The sequence below is a fragment of the Lathyrus oleraceus genome, chromosome 7, assembly GCF_024323335.1.
Source record: "Lathyrus oleraceus cultivar Zhongwan6 chromosome 7, CAAS_Psat_ZW6_1.0, whole genome shotgun sequence".
Classification (NCBI taxonomy): Eukaryota; Viridiplantae; Streptophyta; class Magnoliopsida; order Fabales; family Fabaceae; genus Lathyrus; species Lathyrus oleraceus.
In genome coordinates, this window is record NC_066585.1 from 17,092,525 (window position 1) to 17,115,033 (window position 22,509).

General features: G+C 31.9%; 1 protein-coding gene across 1 annotated transcript; it reads left to right on the plus strand.

Annotated features, from left to right (window-relative positions):
* Positions 1–6,654: 6,654 nt before the first annotated feature.
* Positions 6,655–22,427, plus strand: LOC127100447 (protein PLANT CADMIUM RESISTANCE 3). Its single transcript, XM_051037650.1, has 4 exons — positions 6,655–6,865; positions 7,011–7,079; positions 7,160–7,372; positions 22,156–22,427. Exons 1-4 carry the CDS (start codon positions 6,781–6,783, stop codon positions 22,230–22,232), a joined length of 444 nt encoding a protein of 147 aa, XP_050893607.1. The 5' UTR covers positions 6,655–6,780; the 3' UTR covers positions 22,233–22,427.
* The last annotated feature ends 82 nt before the right edge of the window (positions 22,428–22,509 follow it).

The following is a 22,509-nucleotide window of genomic DNA, read 5'->3' on the forward strand; positions in this document are numbered from 1 at the left end:
TCCAAGTCTTCCAGATGCTAAACCTGAGTTTATCATGGAATCCAAAGATCAACAAACTCTAAAGATAAGAATCTTTTGAATCAACCAGTTAGTGTCACAAGGAATGACCTTGCAACTTCTGAACATGCTTTACCAACACTTCTTAAGGTTCTTCTTCAAAGGAACATGTCTACATCAAGTCATCAACTCTACAAATTTATCCAGACTTGTTTTGACTTTAATAAAGACAAGCTCAGAATCTCTGAACTACTAGACTCTGAAGTCTCACTCCAACCAGGTTCTGAAGACATACTTCAACTTATGATCAAGATTTAGATAATTCTATAAAAAGCCTCCGAATCAAGAAGTTAAGTGTAAGGATATCAACGACTCTGAATAAGCTTCAATAGACGTCTACAAGAATATTTCAAGTCTAAAGTTATCCATAGAAGATCACGTGACAATGGTACAATACTTTATGTCTAATTAGCATAAAGATATACTCGAGTTTGCACAAGACAGATGAAATCTCGAATGTAGGGAAGGGACTCTAGAATTTTTCTGAAGAGGATATGTATTTTGTGATGTAACTTTTAAATTCAGAATAACTTATTTATAGGTCACATTTGTGTTATTTCACAAGGTTGCGACCCTTAATGAAACAACATCTTTTCAGCAACACTTTTTCCAATAACTGTGTTATTTCGCCTATAGAAACGTTTTCCAATAGTTGCATGTTTTCATTCAGCAACACTTCATGAAGTGTTGCATATTTTCTAACTCAAAAATCAAACTCAAGCAATGATCAAAACAAGAGTAACAACCATTTACCATACTTCGGTCGAAGGTCGGTCGCTGGTCGTTGGAGCGCCATCGATGTCGCCTTATAACACCACGAGTAGCCCGATTGTTCCTATGTGTCATGCCTAAGTGCTACCTACAAGCCACCACTAGTGCTTCTACACCCACGCCCTCAGACCCGATCTTGAATCCAGAGTCAGTGTCGTCGGTAGCGACACCGATAAGGGGGTGTATGGAGGAGACATATGACATAATGCTTGGGACCACCACACTTGTCCATGTAGCACTTTATCATCTTTTGTCCTTTTGTTTAGTTAATGAACATACATCATCCCTATTATAATCAATGAATCACTTTTTAAATTCTTTTAATAAATGATGTATCTAGTTATTATTATATATATCAAATACATCAATTATTCAATTAACCAATTTTTTGTTGTTGCTTATAATAATGACATAAGGTGTAACTCTTTATAAATACTTTTAATGTGAGTGTCACGTTCTATGTGGGACTATTTCCCAATCATTTATTCGCATTTACTCACTTCCACTTTTCTTGTCATTTTTGGAACACACCCATGCACATTTATTGTTCATAAATTCAACAGGTTGTTGACATTATTAGTTAATGAATGAAGAGGATGGTATGTAGGAGGTTGATGAAGGATTATATTGTTAATGGTGATGAAGGTATGAGGAAGAAGAATGTTTATGTGAACATTATGATGATTGGGTGATGAATATTTTTTCAAGAAAATGAAGGTTGTTGATGTAAGGTGATGAAGGTGGTTTGTGGTTGATGCGTGTCAATCCCCCCCCCCCCTTTACTGTGTGATGGTATTCTTTATTTATAGAAGGTGTAAAATGAAAAAAGTGTGATAGGGGTGTGGGGAGAGTGGTGTAGTGAGAATGAGAGAAGAAAGATGTGATAAAGGTGTGTGAGAATGTGAGAAAAAGAAAGAAAACATGGGAGTGAACGTGGTGAGATAGTTTGAGAAGATATTTTGCCCACTTTGTCATTTAGTGCATTTTTTGTCATTTTAAAATATTCAAAATACATTATTAAACAAAATAATTTTTATGAAAATTATCAAATTTTTATTTTACTTATTGCGAATAGCAAAATACTCGGATAAAAAGGATTTAACCCGAATAAAATGCTAATGCACGCGAATATGAAAAAATTCAATGAGCACACAAAACTAACTTAAGCATAATAACATTCAACACAAAATACAATCGCAAATGCAAACCTAAAAATAATGTTTGTTGATTTTACGCGATTGAAAATTTCTCTAGCAGATATGTCTGCAAAACTTCAATGTTTTTTGGACAAAATAAAACAAAATTGGTTGCCTGAAAAATAAAAATACTCGGACAAAATTAGGGTACGGAATCAAGTTACACGGTTTAAATATCTTGGGCCCTTAATACAAAATGATGGAGAAATAGAAAGGGATATAAACTATCGAATTCAAGTCGGGTGGTTGAAATGGAGAAGGGCATAAGATGTTTTATATGCTGCAAATGTATCGCTCAAGTTGAAGGGAAAGTTTTATCGGACCGTGGTAAGACCATCAATTTTATACGACATTAAATGTTGGGCAGTTAAGAATCAACATGAGAATAAAGTAAGTGTAGAACAAACGAGGATGTTACGATGTATATGCAGTAAGACTTGATATAATAAAATCAGAAATGAAAATATTAGAAAGAGTGTTAGGGTATACTATATAATGGAGAAGATTGTGAAAAATAGACTTAGGTAATATGTGCATGTAGAGAGAAGATTGATATATTCTATAGTAGGAAGGGTATACCAGATGGAGAGAAGACAAACAATTAGAGGAATAGGAAAGCCTAGAAAGACTATAAGATAAGTTATTAAGAAAGATACCGAGATAAATGATTTGGATAGAATGGTCCTTGATAGAACATTATGGTGTGTTAGAACAAGATTTGTTCGAGATCCTAAAAGGTTTTGATGATAACAAAGTATTTAAAGAACAACAGGGTTTACTAATGTGCAAAATCAAAAGATACTAACCTTGATATTAATTAAGTTAATCACTTAGAAGAGCCATTAAAGGGAAGCAAAATTGTTATGAATCTGAAGTATCAGAACCAAGTTTCAAGACTCTAATGAGTCTATCTAAGTCTTCCTGATGCTAAACCTGAGTTTATCATGGAATCTAAAGATCAACAAACTCTGAAGACTGAAATCTTTTGAATCAAGTAGTCAGTGTCACAAGGAATGACCCTGCAAATTCTAAACATGCTTTACCAACACTTTTGAAGGTTATGCTTCAAATGAACATGTCTACATCAAGTCATTAACTCTACAAATTTTTATCCATACTTGTTTGGATCAAGACTTTGATGAAGACAAGCTCAGAACCTGTGAACTACTAGACTCTGAAGTCTCTCTCCAACCAACTTCTGAAGAGATACTTCAACTTCTGATCAATATTTAGCTAATTCTATAAAAATCCTTTGAATCAAGAAGTTAAGTATAAGGATAACTACGACTCTGAATAAGCTTCAACAAACGTCTACAAGAATATTTCAAAGTATGAAGTTATCCATAGAAGATCACGTGACAACGGTAGAATACTTTATGTCTAATTAGCATAAAGATATGTTGTCATGATCTTATCTCTCCAATTTCTTTGAATTTTACTCTTTTCTCCCAACGTCTTTATGCTAGTTGAGTTTTGACTCACTCTATTATCCAACAGCTAAAGACATTCAACGACTACTTGTACCATGATAACTTCAATGACCATATGTATTATGGTAGTTTCAATCTTCAACAGATATATTCCAAAATCTATTTATAGATGAACATTGAAAACATTCAAGAAAGTTCTAAACTTATGAAGTTCATGAAACAATCTTTCTGAGTCTGCTCTGACCAAGATGAATGTGAGTTGAAGAATACGTGATTGTGTTCACATGATGTGATACCAGTTCACTATATTAGTTGAGAGAGAGATTTTGTTTTTAATTAGAAAACATATATCCATGAAACACATACTAAATAAAAAATATAACCATAAGGGTTAGATGTGTGAGAGAATGGATGAAACATATTCACATACATTTTGAAGATAGAATATGTGAATATGTTCATCAGAGCAAAAAGGCACAACAAGAGAAAATATGTGCAAGGAGAGAAGAAGAATGACCATTTCATTCTTCCATACTCAGGAGCAATCAACTCACATTTGCTCAAGAGTGTAAACCTTTGTGTATCTGCTTATTAAATAAGCATTCACATGACCACAAAGTTATACGAGATTCTTATGGTTAAGAGAATCTAAAGACTCTAGTCGGTGAACTCAGAGTAAGTCACTTGTTGGATGCTTGAGCATTAAAGTCCTAATCTAATTAGTTAAGAAAAAAAAGTATCTTTCTACGTGATTGAGCAAAACTCCTTAACATGAGCTTAAGGTGGAAATACCTGAACAAAGTGTTTAGGCAAGGAAGTCTAGAGCTAGATGCTTAAGCATTGAGCTCTCATGCTTGTAGGTAGAACATGTAGTCCTTAACATGAGCTTAAGGCAAATAAGTCATGAACGAGGAGTTTAAGTAAGGAAGTCTCGATCATGGGTGATTGAGCATGAAGTCTCAGTTTAGGTGACTGAGCAGGAAGTTTCATGCTTGAGGTCTTGAGCATAAGTATTTTTTTGTGGGATTGAGAAGGAAGTCTTGAGCTATTGTCTTAAGCAATTGTAATCAGTCTGATTATAGTTAAAAACTCTTGTGCTGCAAGGGGACTGGACTACTCTCGAATTGAGAGGAACCAAGATATATTGTGTGTCTATTTATTTATTTATGCATTTTATTCCTCTGTGCAAATGAACTCTGAAGTCAGACTCAAGTCTGATTCAGTCTCTTACTCATATTAGAATTTAAGCTTGAAAACTTAGGTTGTGAAACTGGGTTGAAGAAGAAAGAAGTAAACTTCTTATTTCTGATAATTATTTTGGTAAGAGACTCTGAACGTGGTTCAGAATCTGATGTTCCAGAATCAGAAGTGAAAAGAAATGTTTAGTCATACACAATTTAACACTCCCCATTTTTGTGTATTTTTCTCACATTCTGAATGAAAGTTGATCTGTGTAGCCGATCTCACTTAGTGGGATAAATTAGTTGTTATTGTCGTTGTTGTTACATTGAACTCATATAGGACTGCTAAATTCTAATTTAGATTATCACGTGTTTCCTCAATGTTTCTAGTCACAAACAAATCATTAATTTTATATGTAAGGCTCAATAATTTTTTGAAAGGTTTTCGTAGGTGACATAATGGGAAATATAATGGTTGTACATTTGAGTGACTTTTTGGTGCAGGTTTGGATGGCTTTCCTAAGAGCTATAGATAAAAGAACATCAAGCATTGAGTTTTTAGAATTACCTATTTATTCTTGTAATATCTATGTTAAATCTTTCGGTATTTCCAGTTGGCTGGATGCAAAAATGACGAACTGATTTATGTTTCTTTAACAAAATCATTTAAGTGGTTAATGTTACATGTTGTTATCCCTAATGACCCTAAGATTCATTTTCATTTTTTTTTTCATTTTTAGGGGGTGGGAGTAAGTTTATGAGAGGTTATCTTTTGATGTAGCATGTTATAGTTTGGTTCATTTGGAAAGCCCCCAATGAAATTATCTTTAATAGAGACACAAAATCAATAAAAAGGTAAATAGGAGAAGAGTATTTTTTTGGTTTGGAAATGATTACTCGGTAGATCAAGGGTGAATTCTTGTATCTTTAATGATTGACTTTAGAATCCTATCCTCTACCCGCACTTCTCTTTTATAGTGATATTTTATTGGTATCTAATATGTTATTTGTGGATATGATGGTTTGAGATCAAATAATTTGTCAACGAGATGGATATTTAATAGTCTGAGTCTTTACTTGTTCAATAGAATGTAGTAGTTATTTTTATTATTCATTGATCTTTCGTTATTTCTCTTTTCATATTAGTTGACTGACGCTTCTTGCGTTAATTGTCTATATTTATTGTACTTTTGTAAAGTTTTCATTCACTATTTATTATATATTATATTTACTAATAGAAAAAACGATATACTAATAAGTAATAAATAATACGGTTCAAAAAGACATACATGGGCATGTTACCTGAAACTATAAATAAAAAAGACTTTGTTAAAATAAAACTTACAATATTATTAATATAATAAAAAAATTGAGACTTAAAAAACAAAAGTTTTAGGGGCATGTACTTTGAAGTTACATGGTTTATTTGAAATTTCTAATATAGTATTATTTTTTTAAATAGGTAAATCATATATGAGTAAGCTTTTAGTTTTCGGTATTTTTTTAAAATAATTTTTAAATATTAATTTTTTTTAGTATATTCGTTCCTAATGTTAAAATCTATAGCAAAATTATACATGATTTTTTATTTAAATCTTATTGCATGAATAAATAACCGTAACCACTTAAATAAATGATCTCATATATATATATATATGAAAGAACGTTACGCGGTGGATCTTTGATGTATTTGAACTTGTTTTTTTTCTTCCGATTGTTTTTGCGTTTTTTCGAAGGGTTAAAAAAAGAGATGAATCTGATTTTATTTTGTATATTTTCTAAAGGTTGGATGTCTTTGCGGGAATCTAGTGACACAAAGGAACCGAAGCAAGCAGAAAACAAAACCCACGTGCTTGGAGCTAGCGATATAAAAATAAAATGATGTTGAAGAGTACATGCAACTATGACACCTAGAATTTGTGATATCAATTGCATCTTAGTACATGCAATCATGACACCTAGAATTGGTGCTATCAATTGCATCTTAATACAAGAATCATTTCATATTAAATCTAGTGTTTATCACTTTACGTGGACCCCCTCCTAAACCAGAATGTAACTTTTTCTGATTTGGCATTTCTTGCACTAATATATTGATATTGAGCCCTCAGCTTTACTTCACACACATCACATAAACACAAGAAGATGAACCTTGAAAAAATGGGAGAGAAAGGTGGTGTTGGATCATGGTCCACCGGCTTCTGTGACTGCTTCTCTGATTACACCTCCTGTAACTCTTCATATACCCTCTTCATACCATTTTAGAGCTCTTTAACACCAACACATTTGAAAACACGTGTGTCCTTATATTAACATGTTGGTGCCGGTGTCATGTTTTTATCATGTTTCATAGTTTAATTGTTTATGATTTGCAGGCTGTCTGACAGTGTGGTGCCCCTGTGTTAGTTTTGGAAGAGTAGCTGACATAGTGGATAGAACAAATTGTGAGTGTGCATGTGATTCACTTTCAAATAGTTAGTGTTTTATGAAAAACTAGTATGGTAATATTTGTACATGCATGCAGCTTGTTGTGTCCAAGGAACAATATTCTGCCTACTTGGTGGTTTTAGTCCATTTCTGTCGCTGTATTCGTGCATTTATCGTACCAAGTTGAGAGAGCAATATGGGATTGAAGGAAATAGATGTAAAGATTGTATTGCTAGTTGTCTTTGCCCTCGCATCTCCATTTGTCAAGAGTATCGTGAACTCCAAGTACGTGGATTCGATGTCTCTGCAGGTAATTCACCATTTTTTTTAATCATAATTCATAAAATGTCATATAGTCATCAACTTTTTTTTTTGTTAAGAATATTTTGATAGACCCTTTAAAAGGATTTTGAAAAGTAATAGTTAATGCAATTAAAAATTTGTAGAGAGTTTTATATTTAGCGATGAGTTAATATTTAGAAAGGGTCTTAGAGTTTAGAACAAGAAAAAATGTTGATATTGAATTAAAATATATAAAGAGCTTATAAAGTTCTAAATTTATTAAGAATATACAAAGTATCACATCAATTAAAGATTGAATATAAAAGAAAATTATACCGAGGAATATCTCTCATGTTGACCTTCTTGTAAAGATTGACCCATAATTTTAAGAATATCCTACTAAATAAAATATCTTCTTTGAAAAGACAATGATAGAATTGTGCAATATACTGGCTTACAATTCAAGATTTTATTTTCAACCAAAAATAGATAAAAAGAATTAAGAGAAATCAAAGACATTTCAATTAGAATTTAATTTAATGTGAACCAATCCATTATGATTTATTAATTATATCACTTATCACAAAAATTAATTTAAAATTTATAATCGATTTTGAACTCATTTAAAATCGATTCTAAATAAGTTTTTATTTTAATTCAAATTATTTAATTAAATTTAAGTTTTATTCTCTTTAAATTAATATCAATTTTTAAATTTAAATACTTAAAACATATTTTATGAGTCTTAAAAATATATCTTTTTGAAAGTAAGTTTTTTTAGAAAGAAATCCGAAAATAAAAATTAAACTGAAAATGAAAAGAAAAGTGAAAAAATAAACTGAAAAATAAAATTATTTTTTTCTGAAAATATTATTTTTATTTTGATAATTTGAAAAACTTAATTTCCCCCCAAAAAAAATCTGAGCAAAAAAATTATTTCAAAAAAAAAATCTAATTTAACTTTTTTTTTTACTAAAAATTAAAATAAAACATTTTTTGAAAAAACATATATTTTTTATTCAGAAAAGAATAATAATTTTTTTTCATTAATAGAAAAAAAGTTCTGCAATTTTTTTTTGAAAAAAGAAATTCTGAATTTTTCTTTTAAAATGAAGTTTAAAAAAATTATATTTAAAATAATTAAAAATACAAAATTGATTTATAATATGTATATGATAAAACATGAAAAGAAACAAAGATATAAATTTAACACATAATAGAATTTGGATATTCAATAATTAAACCATATATCAGTTTATATTAGATAATAAAATGGATATTCACATTTGTATTTTAGCATTTAGATTAAATTTTTAAAAGTAAAATAATTTAAATATTAATTTAATTAAAATATAATTTTTTTTTACACACTCCTAATCTCAATTATACGGACACCTTTTTAACTCAACTTAAAAAAGTGACTACCTTCCAATACCATTAAAAATAAATAAAAAATAAAAAATTGGGGGATTAAGTCAAAACCCAAGTAGGAGCTAAAACGATATAGGCTAACTTCCTCATTAAAAACCTTTGCATATGTGCAATTAACGAAAACTAGGCGAAGGGAAAAAGAGTGTAGTACTCTTAAACATAATCCATACTCAGGAAACCATTTATATTTCTAAAAAAATCATGACAAGTGCTTGTAGGGATAGGGTCCCACCATTGGATGTCCTAAATGTGTAAACAAGTATTAGTAATATCACCATATATACGGATTCCTTTCGGGATAAATGTGAGAGATGATGCGGAGCTACATGTACGTCACCAAAAATTTATGCTTGAAAATCATAATTAATACCTAAAAGCTTAGCAAAACAACCAACAGTTGATGCAGAGCTATCGCGAAATATACCATCACACGCAACCACCCATGGGTTACGAAGAGCAACATCAATGGTATTAGAATTAATCCAATAGGCTTTAGGAGTGTGTCAATACACTTCTTAGATCACTGGAGATTTAGGAGGGTGAACCTTGATATAAAATATATGTAGGATCCAAAATTATTGTATAGAACTCGAAGAAGATACCCTAATATCATTTCCAGTTATAGCAACACTAACACAAATACCCTTCACGTCTATTTAGAATTTGATCCTCTTGTTATTAAATCTAGCCAAATTCATACAATATCAAATGGGATCAATAATATTAATGATGCTTACAAACACAACTTCTTTACATTGTTATACCAACCATAATTCCATAAATTAAGAATGTTATCACTATCATAGGTAACACGCATTTGTAAAAAGAACCAAATCAATACTATAATTCTCTAACAAACCTGCAATCACGAAAAAATATGATGACTATCATCACAGTTAGTACCACATAAATCACATTTTGCAGGCAAGTTACAATCTCTTTCCTAAAATTTTCATTAGTAAGAAAAACGTTCCAAAAAAAGTTTTCAAAGAATAAGTGTTTTTTTAAGAAGGAACATGTTAATGTCATATATGCTTAGCCAACATAATTTGTTGTCTATGAGGAGCTAAATGCAAATAAGCATCCTTGAAGTTGAGAGTACAAGATTTAGAAGGAGTTAATATCAAATAATAATCAATGTCATACTTAGGTACATGAACCTTGCACAACAAGTTATTTAAATTAAGAAAGCTTAAATATCAAGAGAGATACACCAATTTTTATTATGAATTAAATGCCTAACCAGAGTTTCAAGGCTAATATGAGGATCAATTTGGAGAATGTTCACCAGAGGTTCATTAAGTTCCACCTACTTTCCATTGAAAGCAAAAAGGCCTTTCAAACAGAGATATTTCACTTGACCTTATCTACAATTTTCTGAAGATAAGATATTTTAAGCTTGTCTCTGAAAATAAGAATTCCGACATACATGAATGGTGGATAACGAATGACAAAACCAACAAGATTAACAATAATATTTCATCTATTTCTATACATGCTACCAAAATAAATAGTTGATTTGGGAGGATTAATGATTTGGCCAGATGCTAAATCATATATATCAAAATGATCCTTGCGGTTTCTGACATTGTATAAATTACCTTTGAAAAATATTATCAAATCATCAACATACATAACATTGAACGGAAACAATATATTCCTAACATCCTTTATTAGGGACAACTTACCAGTATTAACAAAATGAGTGATGCCTAAACTAAAAGCTTCCTCGTCTATACAAAATATTTATAAATAAAAAAGTGAAAGGGGGTCACCCTGCCCCACACCTCTTTTGTTGGATATGTGATTTCACGCACATGTGGTGAGTGAATTGTGTGTTTCATAAAAATTTGATTTTGAAAAACTTTTAGAATTAATTTTAAAGTTTAAAAGCATTTTAGAAACGTTTTGAAAGTAAGCTTTGAAAAATAAAATTTTAGAAAGTAAAATGCAGAAAATAAAAGTTAAGGGAAAAAAGAAGACACTAGTAATTATATTAGTTCAGTAAAAAAAATGACTTAGTCATGTCCCCAAGATTTGACCTTGAGAGTATCCAATAAAATTTAAGAGTTTTTAGTAGACTTAACTCTCGAATCCCCTTATACAAGGAAAATGAAGTTTGTGGCTAACTTCCAACCAAACAATGAATAAGGAGAGAAACGATGAGTCTTCCTTCCAAATGATGGATTGGAGCAGTTAGTATTCTATCCATAAGAAAGTTTGAGTGGCCAGTCTTCAAGCTTCAAACCAATATTTTGCACAGGTTGATCTTGAACTTGGGAGAACTTTTAACACCGATCTGAGCTCACGAACCAAACCGTGGTTTTATATCAGGCTAACCAAGAATCTAGGATTTTAATATCGGGTTGATCTCTAACCTTAATAAGCTTTTAACACCGAGCTAAGCTTGAACTGAATGAAGACTTTTAAATGGGCCGAGTCCTCGAACTGAACCGACGACTTAGTAACTAAATCCCTAAAGCCAAGTTTTTAGCAGGTTTAGCTTTGAACCTTAAAAATAATACCGAAATGGATGAATTTTTTTCGACCAAAGTAAAAACAACATTTCATGGTGAAATTACAAATATATTCTTCCAGAATTACACATGTCTCACTTGTAAAACGACTTTCTCGCGCTATAATTAAACTTTAGTGCGAGAAAGTAAAAATAAATATTTTTAGAGAGAGAGTGAGGAGTGAGGAATGAAAGCTCACATTTCTGGATGTGAAAAATTATTGGAAGAGACCTCTATTTATAGGCTAAAGGTTGGCACAAAAAAGGAAAAATATTAGGGTCATAATTGATGAGTCAATCGATTGGCATAGTTCTCCAATCGTGTGGTTGGCCTGGAAATAATCGATTAATAAGTTTTAAAAGAAAAGAAAAGATATATAGTTCTTACCTATCATTAAGATGTTGTCCTAATCGTTTATGACACTTTTTTGCACTAAACCAATCGACTAGGTAAAAGTGGCAATTGATTGGCAAAGACAAAAACTTACCTAGAGCTTTTCTTACCGCTCGCAACACAATTGGAATAACTTTAAGGCCTTTTTAAAATTATTTTCTTGAGAAAAATAAGTTTAAAAACTTGTTTGTGTGTGTATGATTAGCTGTATATTTTACGAGAAAGCCATATTACTTTTACAATGTATATTAACTCAAACTCAATTAGGTAGACTTTCATATACTTCAAGACTTTGTCAGATACTTCAAGACTTTGTCAGCTACTTCCATCTTGTAGAGACTCTCTATAAATTTCATTTTAGGTGATGATTTAGTTATATTCCTTTTAGTTTCCATCATCAGAGAATCCAGTTTATCAACTCTTGTTGATTTGGTTGCATCTCGATAGAACTTCCTTGATCAATAACCTGCAAAACATTGTTCCACATATTTTTGGATCATGGGTATACCATTGCACTAATAGAAATTTTTGTTAGTCAGGGCATAATTATATTTCCTTATAGCAAAGAGCCCTTAACATGTTGCGTCTAACACATCGTAGGTTCCATGGGTTGGAATGTTAAGCCCGTCGAATTGCCCGTTGAATCGTACCAATGACGTTGGATAAATAAATCCAACATGCTCCCTCTAGTGACAGTCAGAGGGATTCAAACCCATGACCTTGCTCTGATACCAATTTTTGGATCAAGTGCCTACAACTACGCTTAAAGCAGTTGTTGTTAGTGAATGCACAACTTTATTTCCATATAGAAAATAGCCCTCAATGGGTTGCGCCTAACACATTGTAGACGCTATGGGTTGGGATGTTGAGCTCAGTTGTTGTTTGTGGATGCACAACTTTATTTCCATATAGAAAATAGCCCTCAATGGATTGTACCTAACACATTATAGGCGCCATGGGTTGGTATGTTGAGCTCATCGAATCACACCGGTGACGCTGAATAAATAAATCAAACATCTTTAACATTTAAAGAAACCAATATGCTTACCATTAACAGATATATACAACTTAGCTTATTGCAAAATAGTTTGAATCCAATTAAAATTTTGAGAATTGAAACCAAAATCTTTAAACATCATATCAATAAAGGAACAATTAAGTCTATCAAAATCTTTCCTAATATCAATCTTGATAGCCAAATTACCATAAAAAAATTATTTAATATAAAATATTGATAGCTTCAGAGTCAAGGCAATATAAAATATTGATAGCTTCAGAGTCAAGGCAAATGAAGTCATCAATATAATCTTTAACGAAACCTCTCTAAAGAGGAGAAATGATATTGGGAATAATTAGAGCTAGTCTATCTGCAAGCACTTTAATAATGATTTTGAATTTAAAATTGACAAGAGAAATACACGTATAGTGTTCCATTATAGAAGCATCAATAATTTCAGGAATACAAATTACCTTATTAGAACCGTAATTATCAAGAAGCCAATTATGCTCAAAAATTGAAGAACATCTTTAAAAACATCGTTACCAACAATTTCCTAATAATGTTGACAGAAATAAGCCTCAAGACCCGCTAGATCTAGGAGCTCCATTAGTATTCAAGCTAAAAACAACATTCTTAACCTCCTAAAGACTAGATAAGTTAGTGATCATAGCTTTCATCTACAAGCATATCAAAGCCAACTAATCAATCATCCACTAATCAATCATCCAAGCATTGATTGTTAAAGTTGAAAATTATCTCATAATAAGAAACAAACTTATTTTCAATGTCCATTTAACACCCTCCATCTATTGACCATCTAAATATATGCTTTTAATGCAATTCTTGGTATTTCTGAACTTAGTCATTCTATGGTAAAAACAAATGCTCTTGTCACCCTGAGTATGCCAATTTTAATTTTGGATTTTTTCCTCCAAAATTCCTCCTCAATTTGGAGACAGTTATTAAGATTCAGCTAGGCAATATTTTATTTTTGTTGCAGATCATCAACATAACCGAAGGCATCAATATGAAAAACGACTTAAATTTTACTTCACAATGCCAAAAACGACTTTATTTTATATCTTAAACTTAACTTTAAAGAGTCGAAACTTTCTACTGAACACATTCATATGAAAAATATAAATACTTTATTGCCAAGTTTCCTTATTAACAACATTTATGCAATTATCATGTATACTCCGCATTTTCATTAAGTAACAACAAAATTGTGTTCCTAGTTAGACCAATATGGAAGTGGTATGAAAAAGTTTTAACCAAAGTAGAGCAAATAAAATTATTCCACATATCCACTTAACCATCGTTGAACATGACTCTATCTAATATTTTCTCGGTGAAAGTTAGACCATTTCTTCTATTAGACCAAGTGGATTTCTTTCCAACAGTAGTAGGCATATGATTAAAAGAATATTTATCACTCCATCTTCTTAAATATTCCTTAGGCACTGTGGTAGGGCTTTGGTGTCCTTTGTGTTCATAAGCTTCTAGTATTGAATTAAAATCTCCCATAAAATACAAAGGACAAGTAAAAACACCTTGATCATGAGTTATGGAATTCCAAAGGCTTCTTTTAATGATATAGTTTACATAGCCATTGACCATAGTGGCACAAGGAATATCCTTACTTTTTTTAAGTGGATAAAATATGATAATTATAGGTACCAATTCCGATATGATTGTTTTTTTTTAATTATCAATAAAATAAAAGTATGTATTTAAGATTATCGTCTCCACAGTGATTGCATCTAAAAAGTTATTCAGCAGTTTCTATGAATTAAATAAAATAATGGTAAATTAATTTGATATTTTAACATATAAGAAAATTTGTTAGAAACAGATTTCATCGTCCTATTTTCATGTACTATTGTGATCATTAATAGTCATTTTTCATAAACAATTAATACTACCACTTTTCGCTTTGAGTTTGTTGTTTATGTCTAAATCAACAATGTGGAGTCGATCATATTGAATAATAGACAATCTCTCAGCCTACAAACTAATACGATAACATTAAGATTCAATAGTATTTGTGGATGTTAAACCTAAGTCAATGTCTAGAGTTTAGTATCTAGTAGATGAAAAACTTTGATCTAGAAAATAAAAGTATTTCTCAATATCAAATAAAAACCATGAAAATGTGTCCTAGTTTGCTACTCAAAAACAAGAATTATGCATGAAGATGATCATCAATATTAAAGAATAATTAGAATTACATAAAATACTATGGTCAAGATTGACACATGAATATTAGAACACCTACATATACACCCAACAAAAGAGAAATTACATACTCGAACTCATAGTAGTTGTTTAATGACAATTTAGAGGAAAGAATTGGAATAACAACTGCATCGATTTCTCAGACAACTCTTCCGCCTTCATTTTCCCTCTTCATTTCTCTTATTTTCTATCCGATGTTTTGGTATAATAGTAAATTGAATGGTTTTCATAATGTCTCAACTGAACGGCTTGGATTGGTATTTATATAGTTCCGCTAAGGCATTCTCGCGTAGTGATACATTTAGATCGCCCAGCGAGCCTGCTTTTCTCCCCCTCTAAGTCATGTTTAGCTCATCTCTAAATGGCTTTGGCCGCCATACTTCGCTTAATACGTCACCCTTTCTCGCCTAGAAAGAAAACCATTCCTTCACTCTGAAGTTACTTAGCCAAGAAGTCTCAGAACCACCTTGCCTAACTTAGCATGGTATCTTTCTTTCCTAGAAAGTATCGTCCTTCCTTGTGAATTAACTTGGCTTTGAAGCTTTCTTTGAATTTCCATAACTAGCTTGGTGAAACCCTTTGGTTTTCTTGGCGAGGTGATCCTTGGATGTTTTGTAAAGTATTTTACTTATAAATAATGGAGTTTGTGAATAGGCGTTTGTCTATTTTAACAAAGACTTTTTTAGCTATTCCTACAAGTTTCTAAAGTGACTTGTATGCAATTTGTAATGACATCATTGTTGGCTCTATCTTGAAACCATTGATTTTTAGTTCCATCGATAACGGTGATGGTGGTCTTTGTTTCCATGAACTTATTGTGGGGAAAGAACCCGCTTAAAAAAATTTCCTCAAGTAAGTTCCAATTGACCATTACTTGAGTTATTTGATCTAAATACAACTTTTTGGCATTTTCAATCAATGAATGTGGAAACAATCTCATTAACACTTCTTATTCTTCAACTTTGGGTACTCTAAGAGTACCTGACGGCTCAAAAAATATCGTGAGATGTGTTTAAGGGTCTTCATGATCTAATCTCGCAGAAGGGTCAAAGTAAAGAGCTTGAAGCAAACTGTAACACCCAAAAAAAACCATGACTCTTATTTAATTAAAATCATGAAAATAAAATATTTTTAAGCATCAAGGTGTCACACATCTCTTTAACACAAACATGTTTCTCAAAACATTTTCAAAAAATACACAACGGATAATCTCAAACAAGTTCAACTGAATAAATCCAAACAAATAGTTCAATACTCAAGCATGAGGGAAACACTCCCATAAGTCTCAGAAAAACAAAATATAAATTAAAATAAATCTCGTCCCAACGTTACATATCAGAGAGACACTGCGGAACTAAACGAAACTCGAAAATATGAATAAATAAGAATGCAATATGCGTCATTCTCTGACTCATAGCTATAGTCTGCTACCTGTATCTACAACATATGAATAACGAGCCACAGAACAACAGAAAAGGGGTGAGAATAACTTTACAGAAGTTATTGGTGTATTAGTCAGCAAGGATAACATTCACAGACATAACACAAATCATACAAATTAATTCTCATCCACGAATAATTACAATGCAATAATGAGATGCTATTCAATTCTCCTCCAATATGCATGTGGTACCAAAAGTTTGAATGTCTGAGTTATGTTATGGAATTATCTGTGTCTCCAATTCCTTTCTGGGAAATGTTCTCTCTGAATAATGAGACAGTCATTGGCTCTCTCTGAGCACTTGAACACGTCGCACTGAAGTCATACATATCTCCAACATACATGAATGCATGAACATATAATGTCTATCATAACTCATTATCAATCAACAAATGACATCTCATATCTCGTATCAACAAGGTCCTATATGAACCCACAATTAACCAATATAAGGCTAACACTGTAATTTTATATGAATTACACAACTTAACAATATAATTAAGTCTCAATAATAATATTAAAAATAACAGAGTAAAATTATATTATTACTCAGCAACTCGAAAACACTCAGTAACTCAATCTTCCTCATCAGCTTATAAAATTGCTCAAAAACATGTCGACAGAGTAATAGTTATTATTTTATACTCATAACTTATCAAAAGGGTAACTATTCATATCTTTTACTTAACAGAGTTCTCAAAGGAACTATAAATAGCTCTACAACAATCTCTGCAACTTTAAAACAACCCTAAAGTACGTCAAAGTACTCTAAAGTGATTAAATGACAACTCTTGCATATAAGATAACTCTAATGAATTCTATTAGTTGGTGGTCTGACTCAAATAGTAATAAAACAACACTAAGGTCACAATTGGACTCTTAAACTTATCAAAAGGATATAGAAAGGTCATTAAACTCAAAATTACTCGAAATTTGCCCAATTGGACCTTGAAACGTCAAACCTCTGATGAGAGCCTGCAACCTGCCAGACTATCGCGAATTGCGGCTACCGCCGCCGACTTCGACCACCCCACTGCTCAGTGCCGCCATTCGTTGGTAAGACACCTGATTCTGGAAGCCCCGCCGATCGCCGACGGGATACCCGATTCTAACGGCTTCTGTCGCTCGCTGTCACAGTTGCGCCGCGTGACTTCTAATTTTTCGAATTTCGTCAGAGGGGCTCCTCCGTGCGGACTTTCCAATCTTGGTCGCCGCCGTCGACGACGCGGCCCTTTCTTCTAATATTCGATTTTTTTTTTGGACCTTTTCTCGATTTTTTTTACCTTTTCTTTATTTTTTTGACTTTTCAACCTTTTTATGATTTTTCAGACAAAGAGTGATATTTGGGATTTTCATGAAAAATTGGCCATTTGGGATTCAGTTATCGATATCTCGGGAAGAAATAATAATTACACCTCACAACAGATCATAACCAAATTATTAACAAGAATCCCCAATGGGCACAACCATAGATCGATAACAACCATATCAACAATACCAATAATATCAGGAATGACTCAAAACAAATCAATTCAATGTAATATAATCAAATTTTTAATTCAAAAGGGTTAAGGACAAACATACGATCATACAAAAAAAAATAGAATGGGAAAGAAGAAGACATGAGAGTTATGACCCTTTGCCATCCGACTGCCTAAACACCAAACATGTAAAGAATTCCCCCTACCTCGAAAGTGATTATCGTTGTGTTTTCTTACCGTTGGAATTCTACCCCACTCTCATTTCTACGATCGCTCTCCTTTCTACGTTCTCACAGAAGTCTCATCTAACTTATCTATTTATATTACCCTAATTCCCTTATTTTATTTAAAAAATATAATATTTTATTATTTTAATTAAATAATAATTCTATCAAATATTTATTTATGTCGGCTCTATAATTCCCTAATTTTAAATAAAAATATCATTAATATTTAATTATTCTGATAATCTTAATTATTTATCTCAACTCTAATATTCCTCTAAATTCTATCATTAATTAAATTACCAAAATACTCTTAATTCCCATAAGACACAAGAATCACTCAATAAAATATAATAACTTAAATAATTAAAAAAAAAAATTATTAACTAAAGTCGAGGTGTTACACAAACCAACTTTCATCTCAGTTTGAAGAATGTCCATTTGCAGTCTCGCCATATGAGCCAGACGTCTTGAGATGTTGTGGTACGACATGCTACCACCGTTGTTGTTTCCATTAATGCCAGTGTTATTATTTCCAACGTTGTTTCCACTAGCATTGTCGTTGTTGTTGTTGTTTTTTCTATGATCTTTCACTATTTCTAGTTTGACTTAAGATGTTGAAATAGAAGTTGATGCTTCATGTTTTGTCTTGACTAGTTGTTTCTTCTTTTTGGTTTATCTATTGTTCTTGCAAACAGATCTTTCAGTTTTGGGATCAAACAGAAGTTGATTTTTATAAGTTTTACCTTGCATATATAGATTTTACAACACTAGCCAACAACATTTTAGTAGGTTAGTTGAATAAAAATAAAATATGAACAAATATAAACAAATATGAATATGGATATTTAAAACTATTAAAACTATCACAATATTTTTAAAATCTAAACGTCAGTCCCCAATAACTGCGTCATTTTGTTGTTCCTAGTATCAACAAAATAAAAGTAAGTATTTGAGATTATCGTCTCCATAGGGACTGATGCGATTTCAAAAGTTGATCAATATTTTTTTTTATGTTTTTAAGAAAAGTTTGGGTATAAGTTTTGTTGTTGTAAGAGTCAATGATAAAATAACAATAAATGAATTTGGTGTTTTAATGTATGAGAAAGCTTGTTTGGGTTATAATTCATCATCCTATGTTCATGTATTATCGTGATCAATACTATGCATTTCTAATAAATAAAATATTACTATATATTGCATTGTGTTCGTTGTTTATGTATAAAAAAATAAGATGAAATCAATCTTATTGAATATTAGACGACCTCTCAGCCTACTAACAAATACAATAACATTAAGATTAGATATTATATGTAATTACAAAACCTAAATCTATGTCTATAGTTTAGTATCTAGTAGATGAGAATCTTTGATCTATTGGGTCCCGGATAAAGACAAGCCTATAATTTCTAATAAATGAGCAAGCTTTTTCCATGTTCAAAGCAACAATCTCCACCTCTGATCGGATTGGAATAGGGAGAGGAGCATTCACAATGGCTACACGGGAATGATCATAGATCTAAACATATGATCACCTTTAAGAGACCTTCTGACCTCTCCGTCATAGAAGAGCTCTCGGAAGAAGTTTTCCTATCAAAGAAATTTATAGAAACCATTTTTGATCTAGAACTATTGGACACACTTATTACGACATGAATGAAGTAACTAGTAACTGAAAGGCTAGGGTATAAATGGGTAGGGATTTATGTCCTAATGAAGGGAGATGAACCATTGCCTTCAAAATTACTAGACATGCTTAAGGGTGATCTTCAACATGAGCCATGGTGAAAGTAACTACTGGAAATAGGAAAATGAGTCCAAGGTAAGAATGGTACTTGTAAAGGAGGAGAGTAAGTGAAGAAAGTGGAGGTTAAATGCAAGCTGAAGAATGTCATATTCCAAAGAGGAAGCAAAGGACCAGGAAACCTTTATACAGAGGAAATGAATAGTGGATTAGACAAAAAAGAAGATGTAAAGTTAAAATAAACAACCAAATTTTATCTTGGAAATACAAACAAACTTGAGTGCATTCGAATTCCCTAGAGACGTGCGTCACACCCTAACTTGTGTGCCTAAGGCCACATGTCTGAAAATTCATGAAATGACTTAATGATAGGAAATGCATTTAATACGCTTGTTCCCCACTTCTTCTGCAACTGCCTCATAGCTTTCCCACTTCTTCTTATGGTCGGCGTAATGATAAAATGCCAACCTCGACTTGGAAAAGGTTCCTGGCTAATAAACACCTGAAAAGCTTTAGGGATAACTATCATGGGTCGTCCAAATGCTTAATACGTGTAAGATCCAAGTGATAAGCCCAACATGGCAAAACCCCGAAAACATTTCTATATAACTAGCATATGTAAAGCATAAGGTACAATTTTTGTTTTCAAACTTACACTTTACTCATTTTGGACTCTGTAATTGAATTAGGCGCCAGAGAGCTAACAATGCAGATCTACCCCCATGTTGTCGTGTCGAATATCCACACCAATGTATCAAAAGTCCATAATCACAAGCCAAACATGACTTTATTTCCCATATAGAACAAATAGCACGACTCACATTTTTCCAAAAGTTATAGAAGTTTGATAGCTTTTCATACTCAATACCAACATAGAAAGAAAAATTGTTCTTTCAAGCAATATCTTATCATGAAGTGTACCTGATATATCGATATCCACCAAGATGTGCATATAGTGACCAAAACTACAATAAAAAATAGAACTATTTATGGTAGTACCCATGTCGATGGGTGTATCAATACTTCTTGTTATGGCAAATATAATTTTTGACTATCAATACTCTTATGCTAATCTAGATAGATGAATCCACACTTGAGAATTGGTTTGGTGTTGCACATACATATTGAAATCCTTGCTCCAAGTGAACAACATGAGAAAGCCCGGGTTGGTATTCCAGGAATGAATTCATTGCACCTTCTTAAGGTCTTCCACAAATAAAAATGATTGCTCATAGAATCCTTTACCAAGTGAAATGATCCCCTATTTTCTAACAGACGTTAACTAACCCATAAGTTTACCATGAATCTCTTCCACCTTCAACGATTTTGTTCCTTTTGGCCATATCATACGTCCATGCAATTTGTTTTTGCATTGTTTAAAACCAACAATATATTCCTCCCCAAGAATGGTAATCATTATATAATCTCTCTTGATTTTGGGTTTAGACAGCTGACTCATTGAAGTGGTAGATACCGGATAGGGCTTGGGAAAAAGAAGGCTTCCTGGTCACGTTATCACTAGGTTGAACATTATAAGTTGTGAATCTTTGGGTTGAGAAGAAAGATTAGGTGATCTAGACAAGACCAATGTCGAGCATGGTGTCCCATGGCGGTCATGAGCGGCGGTCAGAGGAAATTGTCCCCAAAATTTTAGGGAAGTGCAAATGTGATATCTCTCTATTGATACCCTTGTTATAACGATCCGAATGATGAAAATGTAGAACTATGTCTTACAAACCTTCTCTTCAAGATTTAGCTGAATCCAATGGTTAACAAATTCGAAATTACTATTTTTCTAAACTTGATTTGAGAAAAACAAGAATAGGATTTCTCACTTTCAAAACCATATTTTTAAAATCTCTTCAAAGATTAATGAATCATTGTGATACCTAAATTGTAAACTATGGTTTTGCAATTTTTTCTTATAGTAATTACTAGATAATGATTTTTGTTATCGGTGGACGAAGTCATAATAACTATTAAAAATATATACATAAAAATTGTGAATTCAAACATGATTATTGATGTTCAATCTAACAATTTTGATTTTTACTAGTTAGGATAGGATCTACATACTTTCAAATATGATAATTAATTAAAAAATATATAAAATTGTTAATTTATAAATATCAATAACATATTTAATTAATGCATATAATAAAATATAAAGAAATGTTGGTCCAACATATCATGTTCATCTAAGCAACACAAGTTGACTAAGAGACAAATTAATAAATTTTAAAAAAATTTAAGAATAATTAACCCTACATTATGAGTAGTGTTCTTTTTGTTGTTGTAAATTTAAGTGAATTTGTAAATGTTTGTGTTTTTGGTTCTACATAGGTTGGAAAGGGAACGTGCAAATGGGTTCCCGCGGTGTCACGGCGGCTCCTGCGGTGCAAGGTGGCATGAGTCGTTAGCCCAATATATTACGTTTCTGTTCTGCATGTTTATGTCATGTTCTTCGTTTGTTAAACCCATGTGTTTATGTACTCAAGATAGTGTTATTTTCCTTTATTTGTAATGATGGATGTTTTATCTTTTATGGCTCCAGTTGTTTTTTTCGTAGTGAATGAAAATGAAATATAAGCGTCGTCGCACATGTATTGTTGTTATATTATTGGTCCTTGTGTGAATCGCACATCTATTATTGTTATACTTTTTGCTATGTGTTGTTGTTATATTATTGGTCCTTGT

Coding starts and splice junctions, on each gene's coding strand:
- LOC127100447 (XM_051037650.1), top strand. CDS start 6,781: ATGAACCTTGAAAAAATGGGAGAGAAAGGTGGTGTTGGATCATGGTCC. Junction 7,080..7,159: donor CATAGTGGATAGAACAAATT/GTGAGTGTGCAT, acceptor ACATGCATGCAG/CTTGTTGTGTCCAAGGAACA. Junction 7,373..22,155: donor TGGATTCGATGTCTCTGCAG/GTAATTCACCAT, acceptor GGTTCTACATAG/GTTGGAAAGGGAACGTGCAA.